General features: G+C 41.7%; 2 protein-coding genes across 3 annotated transcripts in view; one reads left to right on the forward strand and one right to left on the reverse strand.

The window, feature by feature from the left end:
- LOC147244128 (SH2 domain-containing protein 3C-like) overlaps window positions 1–12793 on the reverse strand; it is a 55746-nt gene that overhangs the window by 41809 nt on the left and 1144 nt on the right. For both annotated transcript variants that reach the window (XM_086187714.1, XM_086187713.1), the window contains exon 2: window positions 11151–11190. In XM_086187714.1, coding sequence (XP_086043840.1) covers window positions 11151–11190 — 40 coding nt within the window. The remainder of the gene's footprint in view (window positions 1–11150; window positions 11191–12793) is intronic.
- LOC147244129 (solute carrier family 22 member 13-like) lies at window positions 4026–7842 on the forward strand. Its single transcript, XM_086187458.1, has 9 exons — window positions 4026–4400; window positions 4729–4832; window positions 4905–5059; window positions 5937–6108; window positions 6223–6343; window positions 6419–6513; window positions 6642–6856; window positions 6963–7071; window positions 7644–7842. The coding sequence occupies exons 1-9, from the start codon at window positions 4026–4028 to the stop codon at window positions 7840–7842; spliced, it is 1545 nt and encodes a 514-aa protein (XP_086043584.1).

The raw sequence follows: 12793 nt of genomic DNA on the forward strand, positions 1-12793 counted from the left end.
AATTCGCTGTTCACTATTTCGTAGTTTCTATTTTGCTACCCAATACTGCAGTAGTATAGCGTAGCTTCAGCTTGCTAAATAGTGACCCCCCCCACGGTGCATGGGAAATTACGTTAAAAGTAATTTACAACTGTTAATTACTAGTTTATAAAGTGTCCATAATGCCGCTAGAAACCCACTTACAACCATTTATCAATCCTTTATAAGTGGAGACATTGTAAAGTGGTAACTTTTAAATCTTTTTTTTACTTTATAACCATCTCTACTACAGGCATCCATGTAGCAGCATGATTTGCCGCTCAGTCTGACTACAGGCCACGTCGGGGGGTGTTCTATCTTCTTTAAAGTGAATTAACTGAAATTTATGAATCTGCAGAAATTAAGAAATAAAAGTGAAAATAGAAAATGATGACATCATGTAACGGTCTGCAGTTCGGTCAACAAATCCAGATTTCAAGACAAACGTCCACTCAGCACTCGCCAGCCCTCCTCTCTCACCCCCCCTTCCTCTACTCTCCTTTGCTCCTTGAGCACCCCTCTACATCCCCCCCTCCCATCCTCTATCTCTACATCTCCTCCCCTGCTTGGAGGTGGACTTCAGTTAAATATTAATTAGTGAAGCCCATCCCGCAGGCTGATAGAGAGCACAATGGAGAATCCCAGCGTGTGCCTGCAAGCATCCCACTAATGAAAGGAGTGTGTGTCTGTGCACACACACTGTATGTGTGTGTGACAGAGAGACACACAAAGGGAAGAAGACAAGTAAGGCCGAGAGAGGTGTGTGTGTGTGTGTGTGTGTGTGTGTGTGTGTGTATGTGTCTGTGTGCACATATGCGTGTGTGTGTATATGAAAGGGATGAGAGACAAATGTGTGAAAGTGCACATTTGTGAGAGATGAAAAGCACCACATAGAGGGCAGAACAAGATCATATGTGCGCACGTATGATCGTTGGTGTGTATGTGTGTGCACGCGTGAGTTTAAAAACAAAGACAGGGCTCCTCTGGGGGTTAGGAGAGTGAAGCTAATGATCCGTGTGTGTCTGATTGTCATCAGTGCACCTTATTCATCAACTTGTTAATCCTTATCAAACCGCCATGTATACATTTCAAAGCAGGTTAGTGAGGGAAAGAGGCAGCATCTTTGTTCACCTCTTTGTGTGGAAAAATATTTATCAGGGTGGGAAATAGCGCAATGAAAAATCCGCTATCTTGCAAAGCACTAAAATGATGAAAACCCTCAACAATGTGTAAACTCTGATGTGTTGAATAGATGCTGCGAGCTGTATAAAAGACAATTATAACTGACCCAGAGTTGATCAAATTAAAACAAACAACAACAAAAAACAGGGCCTGGAGAAACACTTGACAATTAAAAACATTCCAGTTCCTGAAGGAACCTTTTGTAACTGCTGGATATAATGCAAGTCAATCTTAATTTTGATGTCAAAAGGTCAAAAGGATCAAAGGTCAATCCTCTATTAAAATTATACAAGTGTTTTATGTTTACCCACCTACGTCCTGCATGATTCATCTCAGTCTTCATGCATAAATGCACCAAGTTCAAGCCAAACAGAGAGAAAGTCAGCCACAGGAACTTCTCCTAGTGATGAGCCCCAAAATGTCCAGTTCTTCCAGAATTAGAAAATAAAGCACTTTGGCACTCAATATGTTGCCCTGCTTGCTCAGATATGAATACAACCTCACCCCACACCCACGGGACCAACACAAACTGTCAGTGGACACACTTCAACATCAACTATCCACTCTGTGGCTAACAGAGTTAGCATAGTGGGGCTAGCCTAGCCACTGGTGGTGCAAGGACTATCTGAGGAGGTTGAAGAGGTTCACAGCAGGAGTTTGAATGTTTCAGGAGTACACGACTTCAAAAACTTTGGGAGCAGAACACACAATGTTTAAACAGTGTGTGTTTGTGTGTGTGTGTGTGGGGGGGGGTGGTGTACTGTGTTGATCTGTGTTATTGAGAAGTAGCGGTGACTGAGTACCCTGCCTGGATGTTACAGAGGGCCAACCCTCATTGCTTACACCCCGTCTCATTTACAGAGGCGCCACATTAATTCAGTCTACAGTCAAATGCACACACACACACACACACACACACACACACACAAACTTCATTATGCACCCACAGGGCACTGCCTTAATTTAATCAGGCGCCACACACACATACACACACACACAGATTTTGGAAATTCAAACCATTCGCATAATCAAACATGCACAAACACACAGACACACAGCTGTGTCCTCACACACACACACACACACACACACACACACATTCTTTTAGAGCAGCACAGTGAGTCTTATGCCAGACATATGTTAATAAACCTGATATGAACCACCCTCCCGCCCTCCTCCTCGACTCCACCCTTCAATTTAGCACCAAACCATGAAACAGGCCTGCAGGAGACAAAGAAAGGTTGGATCGCAGACAAAAACACACTTTGAGTAAGTAGCCACAAACCTACGTGTCACACACATTAATTATTCGGCCAGAAAACCCACAAATAGACTGAGACTGAACACTTTGATTAGATATTTAATAACAAGGTCTGACCTGTTTACATGACTTCTTTGACAAAAGGTCACAGAGACAAACTCAGTAACTGTCTCTTGAACAGCTCATCTTCCTCATGACACTTAAATGGTGATAGACACTTGATGATAAAACCTAAATATATAAGCTTTTTGTCTTTGTGTATTTTCTTTGAACAAATTTGTGTGTGTGTGTGTGTGTGTGTGTGTGTGTGTGTGTGTGTGTGTGTGTGTGTGTGTGTGTGTGTGAGTGTGATTTTGACACATGAATAGCTAACAAAAAGTTACTGGCCTGGTCTTTCCCACTTTCACAGGGAACGCTAAGTCCGCCTCCTGATTTAAACATCAGCTGTCATAAATGTTTCAGACAGATGGAAGGGAAAGGAGGGACTGTCGGCAGCTTTTGTGTGTATGTGTGTAAGTGTGTGTTTGTATGTGTGTATGTGTGGGGGGGGGGTGGCAGAGGGGATTGCTGTGATGTGCGAGAGTGAGAAAAGGAGAGAAGAAGCAAACATGTATGACCAGAAGTGCAGAAAGATCCTTACTTTGAATAAAGTTTATGTAAAAGCAGGAGACGATCTCCCTCGCGCTTGTGTGAAGTCATTTAATATCGCTTGCATGAAATATGAAGAATGTCACGTTAAAAGTCCTGTGTCACATATGTCACGCATATTAAAACTGAAAAACATTAAGTGACATTTCTTGTCAGGTACGACACAAAAAAAGGGATTTTTCACCTTTAAGTTGACCTTTCTTTAAGCTATAATGCTGCACTTCTTACCACAGAGACTGTATCTGTCATATGACCGACGCTGAGTTTCCAGCCTTCATCTCAGGGTGGGAATTCTGTTATTTTGCATTTTTGAGGACCAAAGGTGCAGGTACAGTTTCGCAGGAGGCCATTTCATGTTTTTTCTGTTGTAAGAGACGTAGCTTGTCCCACCTAGGTGCAGACATACTCATGATATTATAGTCCAACATTTTGGACGAGGAATTTCAGGCGCCACAGGACTTATTTTCTTGTTGTTGATTCAAGCACATTTTTAATTTTTGTTTCTGATTTATTATGATTGAAAGTATTAGCGGAATGCATGTACGAATGTGTGTGTGTGTGTGTGTGTGTGTGTGTGTGTGTGTGTGTGTGTGTGTGTGTGTGTGTGTGTGTGTCCAAAGTAAGATTTACTCTGAGTTGTGTAAGGTATCTCCAGTAAATGAAGTCAAACTGAGAGGATGTGAATCAGTGTCTGTGTATTTTATTGCTTAATGAGTGCTTTACAACTGTCTAAACCTTAAAAACTTTGCTCCCTACTTTGACAAGAAGCCAATTTCATTGTAGAATTACACTAGTAGGTTATGCTGGTTTAAATATTAATTATCTTTGAGATATTAAGATAGAGATAATGTCATACTGTGCCAGACTTAAAGCTCTGCTCATCCATCTACCAGCAACGAGTGCTGAACAACTCAACATGAGCAACTTTGTGGAAATTCTAAAGCAGGTTGGAGAGTTTGGTTTGTTTCAGAAAAGATTATTGGTTGCATTATGCTTCCCTTGCATGTTTGGAGCTTTTGACGTGATTGGCCAAGTGTTTGCCAGCATGAGCTTCCGACATCACTGTAACACTGACTGGATCTTGGACCGCGGACCTAACCTGACATATGAGAGACAGAGAAATCTCACTCTCCCGGTGAACAAGGATGGGACGTTTGAAAGCTGCAAAATGTTCACACCTGTAGATTTGGATTTGGAAACCATCGAGGCATATGGGATTAACAGTACAATAGAATGCACCGATGGATGGGACTATGATGCACCCGAAGGTGCTTCCAGCATTTTGTCGGAGGTATGCAAGTCAATGGCTGTTGGTGCAGAGATGAGTGTAAAACATAAAGAAATAAATTAGCGTGATCACATTCTCTGTAACTGGTTCTAAATTCGGTAATCATTAATTTAGTTTTTCAAGGACAGGAATCTGATACTGAAGTGCAAACTTCCTCTTTCCTCTTAACGTAACTTGCTGATATGTTGTCTACGTGGGACAGTTGATTTTGTGGCGTAATGCCAAAGTTGTGTATTCTCTGTACCGGGCCCATTACTCCTTGGAACATCATGGCTGTCTCTGATCCCTCCCACCTCCTCTCGTCTTCTGTCTTCTTCATTCATATTTTTAGTTTGATCTGGTGTGTGACAAGAGTGGGCTCATTGAAACGTCCCAGTCCATCTACATGGCAGGTTTTATGGTTGGAGCCTTGACGTTTGGAACTATTTCTGACAGGTATAGGCCCACAGCACATTCCCACCTTCCTCCATTCTGTTCAGTACAATGACCCTCTTTTTCTCATTGTAGGTTTGGTCGACGCTTTGCCATCCTGCTCTCACTTTCCCTGCTCCTGTTGTTTGGTGTGGGTGCTTCGTTTTCACCCAACATTTACTTTTATATGGTTCTCAAATTTTTCTGTGGAGGTTCAGGAGGTGTCATTATAATGAACACATCAGTGATGGGTAAGTCCACTGTTCCTAAGCAACTAAAGATGATTTCACCAAACTTTAGATGTGCTCTTACAAACCCGGGTCAGGGTTTGCCACAAATGAGTTCACACACTGAGTAGTTTAATCAACACTGAAAGAAAGTGTTGATTAAACTTAATAGAACGTCTCAGAAGTTGGTAACATAAAGTATGTATGTTCCCATAGTAATCCCGATCCCAATATGTCCCTGTCAAATTACTCACCCAACTGATCTCCACTCAACAATTTTTTTCAACAAGAATAAAAAAAAACCCCTCTCTTGAATTCAGAACTCGGAAGTACTACCTGCCACAGCAACCCAGAGCGGGACTGTGAATCACTTTATCACTTTACTAAGCACCAGCAACCTACCAATACATTCCCAGAGATCCTAAAATCCTATTTGTTTGAAACCTGTCTCAGAATTCTCAACAAACAAGAGGAGTCCACACAATAATGTTGACTACGCCCTTTGCATGTGTATCTGACGAGCCCTCTAAATACAGGAGCTCCTGGAAGGTAGGCCACTGGAACACTAGAATCTCAATGGGCGCGTCCGCAATGCCCAACGCTAGTGCACACAGTTGTTGAAGTTATTAATAATGTAATCAACTGGACCAACTAAATGCACATTTGTGTGCAGGTTTCCTTAGAAGCAGCTTAGTTTGTGCTCAGGGTGTGTAGCACAAACGGAGCCTGCTGAAAAACCTCGCTCCATGCCTCCGATGGACACATTACGAACACCTCCATAGTGTTTATGTCAAAGCTGCTAATTTGAGGGAGCAATTTACAGTCATGGTTTACTCAAACATTCCAGTACAGGTAAATGCTTTGGGGTAAAAGCAAATATATCTGATGTCCTGATTTTAAGGGGCAGAGTGGACTGATTCCTCCAAGTCTGCCTTCTGCACCACGGTCATCTTGTGTTTTGTCCCTCTTGGACTGATGGTGTTACCTGGCATTGCCTTTTTCATTCGCAACTGGAGGATCCTGCAGCTGGTGCTCTACAGCCCTCTTCTCCTAATCGTGGTAATCCTGTACTGGTGAGCAACCTCCAGGGCCATAATATTAAACATGTTTTTAAGTGTTACTCATTTGGACATGTCCACAGTAGATGGATACTGCAGCATCTAAATCGTACATACAACTCTGATTAGGTTTCTCCCAGAGTCAGCTCGCTGGCTTGTGAGCCAGGGCAGAAAGGAAGATGCGCAAAAGGTGCTCCAGAGGGCGGCCAGGGTGAATGGGAGGGAGACCCCAGAGGATCTGGTAGCCAACGTGAGCAGCAACAAACACAATTACATCACTTACATTACAGATGTATATCATTCTAAAATAATTGTATTTTTTTAGCTAGAGAGTGAAGCTCCTTACAAAAGAGAAAGCATGTTGAACATTTTGAAGAGATCATACTTGAGGAAACGACTTTTGGTAATGGGCTATAACTGGTACGTCCTTGGTTTTCTCTTTCCATAAAATTCATATATGAATACATTAAAAAAAAATCCATGAATAGCTAGTGTGTTGATGGTACAAATACTACAATAATAAATGATCTCATTCATTCTAATACCAGGTTTTCAACAAGTCTCCTATATTATGGACTGAGCCTGAATGTTGGCAGTTTTGGCCTGGACATCTACCTCACACAGTTCATCTTCGGTGTTGTCGAAATCCCTGCCCTGCTGAGCTCTTTGTTTCTCACTCAGCACATTGGAAGGAGAATAAGCCAAGCAGGCTTCCTGTTTTTAGGGGGTGCTGCCTGCCTTGTGACCCTTGCTATCCCAAAAGGTAATTGTAATTAATATGTTTTTGATACCGCACTCACTTTTTTTTTTTTTTTTTTTTTAAAGATGTGAGTTGTCAGTATTTATCTGATGTTTAAATTACCCATCAGATTTTCCTGAAATGGTGACAGTCATTGCTGTTCTGGGGAAATATTGTGCAGCTGGTTCTTTCTGTACAGCTTATGTCTACACTGCAGAATTATACCCTACTGTTTTAAGGTAAAGTTACTGTTTTTTTTTAATTCAACGATACATGTCCTATTTTGAGAATGGTGTGAGTAATCGCATAAATTATGGTATATTCAATGCATATTGTCAATCAAAACATTGTAACAAAAAGGCCTTGTAAGGTTAATGAGGAAGTTATAGTCTCCTCTTGAATCAGGGATGTAAAAGCTTGTCTCATTCACGGGAATTTTTCAGCCCGTCGGTCAGTTAAAAAAAAAAAAAATAGGCGTACGTTACATGTAAACATTCCCCGATTACTCAAACCCTGCAAATCAGTAAAGTCTGAGGTAATGGATCCTGCTGGCTTTGAAGGCTCTAAAAGAAGAGACTAGAGGGGAGACTGGGGTATTCCGGGGTCATTGTAGGAGTGGTAACGTATCAGTAGTATGTATGTAAATATACAGCAGAAAAACATTCAAGTTCAAGTTTTCCTTATTAACTTAAGTTTTCTCAGAACGAGAAATCAATTGCTCTGATTCATCTGTCGTCCTGTTATCGTTTAAAGTCCCCCCCCCCCAAAAAAAATTAAAAGTTAAATTAAGGTTTATTGTCCATTCTTTCAGGCAAAGTGGTCTTGGTCTAAGCTCCATGTGTGCTCGTGTGGGGGGCATCCTCGCTCCACTGATCAGGCTCCTGGAGGTCTACCATTACACCGTTCCCATGCTCACATATGGGATTGTCCCTGTTACTGCTGGGCTTCTTTGTTTGTTACTTCCTGAGACGCGGAATGTTGAACTTCAGGACCAAATGGAACTAAAGTGAGTTGGTAATTATATGATATATTTTAGATGTATGTATTTTTGATCGAGTAAATTTACTGAATGTGTAAGAAGATCATCAACAACAGGACAGTATCATCTGCATAGAGACGGACGTTATAGGCTGTGGAGGATTTATTTTAGAGAAGACACAGCACTAACTGTTGTAACTCAAACAGCTATGCTTTTTAATCATGGTTTTGTTCATTTTTATTTTCAGAGAACCAATGAGTGGGCCTACAAAGACTTGACTCAGAAGACTTTTTTATTTAGTCCTCAACATTTGATCCTTCACTGTGTCAACATACACATTTTTATAACAAAATTAAACAATCTTATTCTTCACTCAGTATTTTTGGTTTTAAGCTGATTTGAAGAAAATGCAGTCATGCACATGACACAGTTCCTTATTAGCCACTTCAACATCCCTGCTCAAAATAAGAGTTGTCATGCAAGGAAAGGAATTGTGGGGGATTCAAACATCTGCCGCAGGACGCAGAAGTATCGATGGCATTTTGGTTCTAAACAGCAAAAGTAAAATATTAAACACATGACAAATGATGAACATGGATTGATATAAAAGAGGAGGGTTTTTTTGGTGGTAACAAACTCACTTTTGATGTAATTACAATTACAATAGATGACGTTTGTCTTAAAATATAGAAAGCAATTTAAAAAAAAAAAAGAGTTTTCATCTTGGCAGCACGGTGGTGCAGTGGTCAGCACTGTCACCTCACAGAAAGAAGGTTCCGGGTTCAACCCTGGCTCCATCACAGGATCTTTCTGTGTGGAGTCTGCATGTTCTCCCTGTTCCTGTGTGGGTTCTCTCTGATACTCCAGCTTCCTCCCACAGTCCAAAGACATCAAGAGAGGACGAGGCTGATTGATACTCTAAATTGACCGTAGGTGTGACTGTGAGTGTGAATGGTTGTCTGTCTCTATGTGTTGGCCCTGTGATGGACTGGCGACCTGCCCAGGGTGAACCCTGCCTCTCACCCGAAGGCTGCTGGGATAGGCTCCACCCCCCCCACCCACGCAACCCTTAACAGGATAAACGGTAGACAATGGATGAATGGAGTTTTCATCTTTCATACGTCTGACATGTGACTTGCTTTTCCTACAATTCTAACAGTAAAAAACTCACCTATATGAGCAAGGTATCATACTCACCAACTTTCCAGTATTGTTTTGGTCAAATCAAGGGATCATTGGTTACAGACTTCGTCCTAGCTATAATGAACAAGTAACCTAAAATTTCTCTCATCCCATCTCCCGGAAATTCTTCCAACTCCACCATAATAAAGGATCTTTGAGTCTGTTTAATGCACCTCAAGGAGACATGGAGGTCTCTTGGGCAGAGTAGAATGAGGAAACATGGGTGAATCATACTGTTGTTAGAATGAAAAAGTCAGAACTTTCCCATATAAAAGGACCCCCCCACACACACACACACCACAGTGAAGCATAGCTGCGTGGTGAGATGCAGATCCTTTTCTGTTCTTTTTACTCCACCACAGCCAGGGCTTAATTTTTGCTGGATTGACACATGCTTATGTCAGAGGCTGGGCTGTAATCTACTAAATCATTATTGTTACAGTTGTAAAATAGTGGATCAGTTAGTTTGAGTATTACATAACTCCTGCCGAATGTCTGGATTCTCCTGCAGAATTGGATCCATTTGGTCTGACAACATTTGGAAACTCTACAAGAGCCACATAAATAAATTATTTATCCACATTCCAGGTAGCAGAAGGCTAACTGGAAGTAGTCAGTGTAACGGTTGCCAGCGGATAGTACTGTTATATATTAGGTGAGTTAAAAACCTCACTCCCTGACACCTTAAGAGATGTGCTGGTGACTGACACTGGTGCCTGTGGACTTTAACCTCTTTGCTATTGCATCTTCCTTTTCCATTCCAGGGTCTGATGGTGATTGTATGCAACCCAGGTTACACCAACTTAAGTCTGCCCACAGAGCAGCGTGCATCTTCCCGTTAGCGAGGGAATTTTGCTGTTACTACTGTGTGAACCCTTTTGGTGAGGGCTTGAATACAGAAGTTGTTCATTAATATGCATAAGTGTAGCAATATAGCTTTATAGTCTTAAGACAGAACACCAGAGCCTTCTTTCTTTCTTTCTTTCTTTCTTTCTTTCTTTCTTTCTTTCTTTCTTTCTTTCTTTCTTTCTTTCTTTCTTTCTTTCTTTCTTTCTTTCTTTCTTTCTTTTTACACACCAGCACTCTAGTCTCCAATGTAAAATCTTAACAAGGGAGCCAGTGTTGGTGGGATTTAAGTGCAGTCAATATGTTGTGGTCAGAGAATGAGTGTTGTATTTGTTTTACAAAAGGAAAACAGGTCAGGGTCATAGGAGAAGGCTTTTACCGCCCCGCCTGTACAGTATAATCAATAGGAGAGCACATCCCAAGGGTGCAACAGTTCACTCCCTTCTTTCTCTTCCCTCCTTTCATCTTAAACTCTATCACTCCAGACCTCTCTCTGCAGTTTATGAGTGTACAAGGTGCATGCATCCTTATCGTGTGTCTCCAAGGTCATGAAACAGCTTCTCACTCGCTCTAATCACTACAAGATCACTACTAGAGTCTCTGGCCCCACCTACTGGCTGGTAGCTGCGCTGCACTAATATCAGCTCTGCTCAACTTCAATTAGTCAAATGGCAGACTGAATTAGGCTAAAAGCAGAGTGAGCCCGCTGAAACGAGCAGTTAAAGGGCTAATAATAAGCCACAATTACATCTGAAAGCTCACATTTAAAAATCTAATTCAATAATCGTGGAGAGAGGAGTAAATTCAAGATGAGTTGCTCATTTAAGCTAAAAGCTATTATACTGGCTTGTCAGGTATTGAATTTATGTATGTGGCAGAAATAAACGCAGTGATGGAAGACGAAAGTAAAAAACTAAGTTGCTGAGCTTTCAACTATTAAATGTTCATGCATCATTAAAGGGACACTTCTTTTTCATATAAATATCAGTTTACTTGTCAAGTGAACGAGCGTCATCAGCCCATACAAACAGTTTTAAAGCCCCTCGGAGGGTTTGCTGAAGGAATAACGGGGATGATGACATCATGGTGAAAGTGCGTGTTTGGACTGGAGGTATGGTTGAAAGACATAAATAATAAGGCAGAAAAGGCTAATAAAAGATGCAAATGAGATGCATAAATAAAACTGGAGTATTTTTGGAGCTTGGCTCACACTGGCAACATAAAATCTTAGCCGGTGCAGCTGTGATATCCTTTTTTAACATTCATTATGTGTTTTTCATGTGAGTGGAAATGACGTGTGATCAGACTTACCTGTACGTTTTCAGCCTGACTCTCTGCTGGCTCCATGTGGCTGCACAGACAGACAAAGGGAAATGTTTGGCTATGTAGTCCCCTTGAAACTGTGCGCATATGTGCTTTGACACACACACAGCAATGTCAGCTTATGTTTGATCTGCTCTTGTAACAGGTGCCAAGTGTACCGTCACAGAGAAGAAAAAAACATGCCAGTATTCCCGTGACCAACGTCTGCAGTGTGTTAAATGTTGAAGCATGGGCCGATAACAAACCCGTGGTGCTTCCGAGGTTGCTCAATACGAAGCTGGCCCCTGAAACTCTCTCAGGAACCATAATTCACACGTTTACACCAGCTCATGTGTCAAACGCCCCGCTGTGCCGCAGTCTTGGGAGCCACACTGCGAGTATAGCGTTCTGCAGCTTTGTAATACAGAGCCAGAGCCAGCAAATGGAGGCAATTACACTCCCAGACAAGTTTAAAGATCAATCAAAGCAGTTCCCAATAGCATGATGGGTTCTCACATGGCCCAGAGCAAAGCCATGTTATACATGACCACAGGAGCCAGATCAAAGAGTCCCATCATGGCACTGGGCGCCGGAATGGGAATAAGTCCCTCCACCGCTCTCCCCTCCCAAGCTGCTACTCTGCTGAATTGGGAAAAATTATATTACAACCGTAGAGTATTTGCTTTAATCATTAGGGGGGATAACATCGAAAAATAACCAGAGTGAGCTGATACAAAAAGACACATGAAAACAAATAGAGGGTACAGATTACATGCCAGGTTAGATTAAGATTATGAAACACTTCCTAATCCTCCAGTTACACACACAATTAATTTTTCATCTCTTGGACTTCATATTAAACTTCCTTAAATAATATTGGATCTGTTCTCATAATACCTCTGTTTTTTCAACACAGCGTTCTTTGCACATGAAATTATTACTTACAGTTGACCAAAGGGTGTTAGGGTAGTGGGTGAAATGTGAGAAATTTGGTGTGTATGATTAAAATGATTTAAACGATGAAAATGTATGAATATCCATTTCTTTTCAAAAAAAAATTTTTTTTTTTAAGTTTTGACAAAGAAATGCATCCCACCCTCACATTTTACATGCACACGTTTGGTGTTTGTTCTTGAAAAGTGACTCGCACAGTGAACTTCGTATTCGAATGAGCTGAATCCATGACCACTCTTGTTCCAGGCCTGCCTCTGGTCTGAAACTTTGGCTTCCTACATGCCGTGCTTCGCTCCATGAGAACAAAACAATCTTAACTACCCCTGAGAGAGAGAGAGAGGGAGAAAGAAGGAGAGAGACGGCCGAGACTCACAAAGAAGAACCAACTCAAATTGTTTCCCACAGAAGCAAACTGAGGCGAAGAGCTGCACTTTAATAAATGACAGAGGACGGACAGTCAGAGGGAGAGATGGAAGGAGCTGGTTATTTATGACTGAGCGGACAGATAGATCTCTTTGATGTGTCCATACAGGGCTGCATTTCCCACGGTTTCCTGCCTGACCTAATGGGCTGATGCTGCTGTGGCTCACACATACGTGCCCATGCACGCCAGCATGACTCGCCTGCACTCACATGCACACACACACAGACGTGAAGTAAATCCCGGTGTAACATGATACACGCTATCAAACATGGAA

Source organism: Aulostomus chinensis, chromosome 19, assembly GCF_037954235.1.
Source record: "Aulostomus chinensis isolate RoL2024-O1b breed Wild chromosome 19, RoL_Achi_v1.0, whole genome shotgun sequence".
NCBI classification, from domain to species: domain Eukaryota; kingdom Metazoa; phylum Chordata; class Actinopteri; order Syngnathiformes; family Aulostomidae; genus Aulostomus; species Aulostomus chinensis.

Bases quoted from the DNA above. Each gene is read 5' to 3' on its own strand.
- LOC147244129 (XM_086187458.1), top strand. From the start codon at position 4,026: ATGAGCAACTTTGTGGAAATTCTAAAGCAGGTTGGAGAGTTTGGTTTG. The intron at 4,833-4,904 runs GTATAGGCCCAC...TTCTCATTGTAG, and splicing joins TTTGGAACTATTTCTGACAG to GTTTGGTCGACGCTTTGCCA. The intron at 6,857-6,962 runs GTAATTGTAATT...ATTACCCATCAG, and splicing joins GACCCTTGCTATCCCAAAAG to ATTTTCCTGAAATGGTGACA.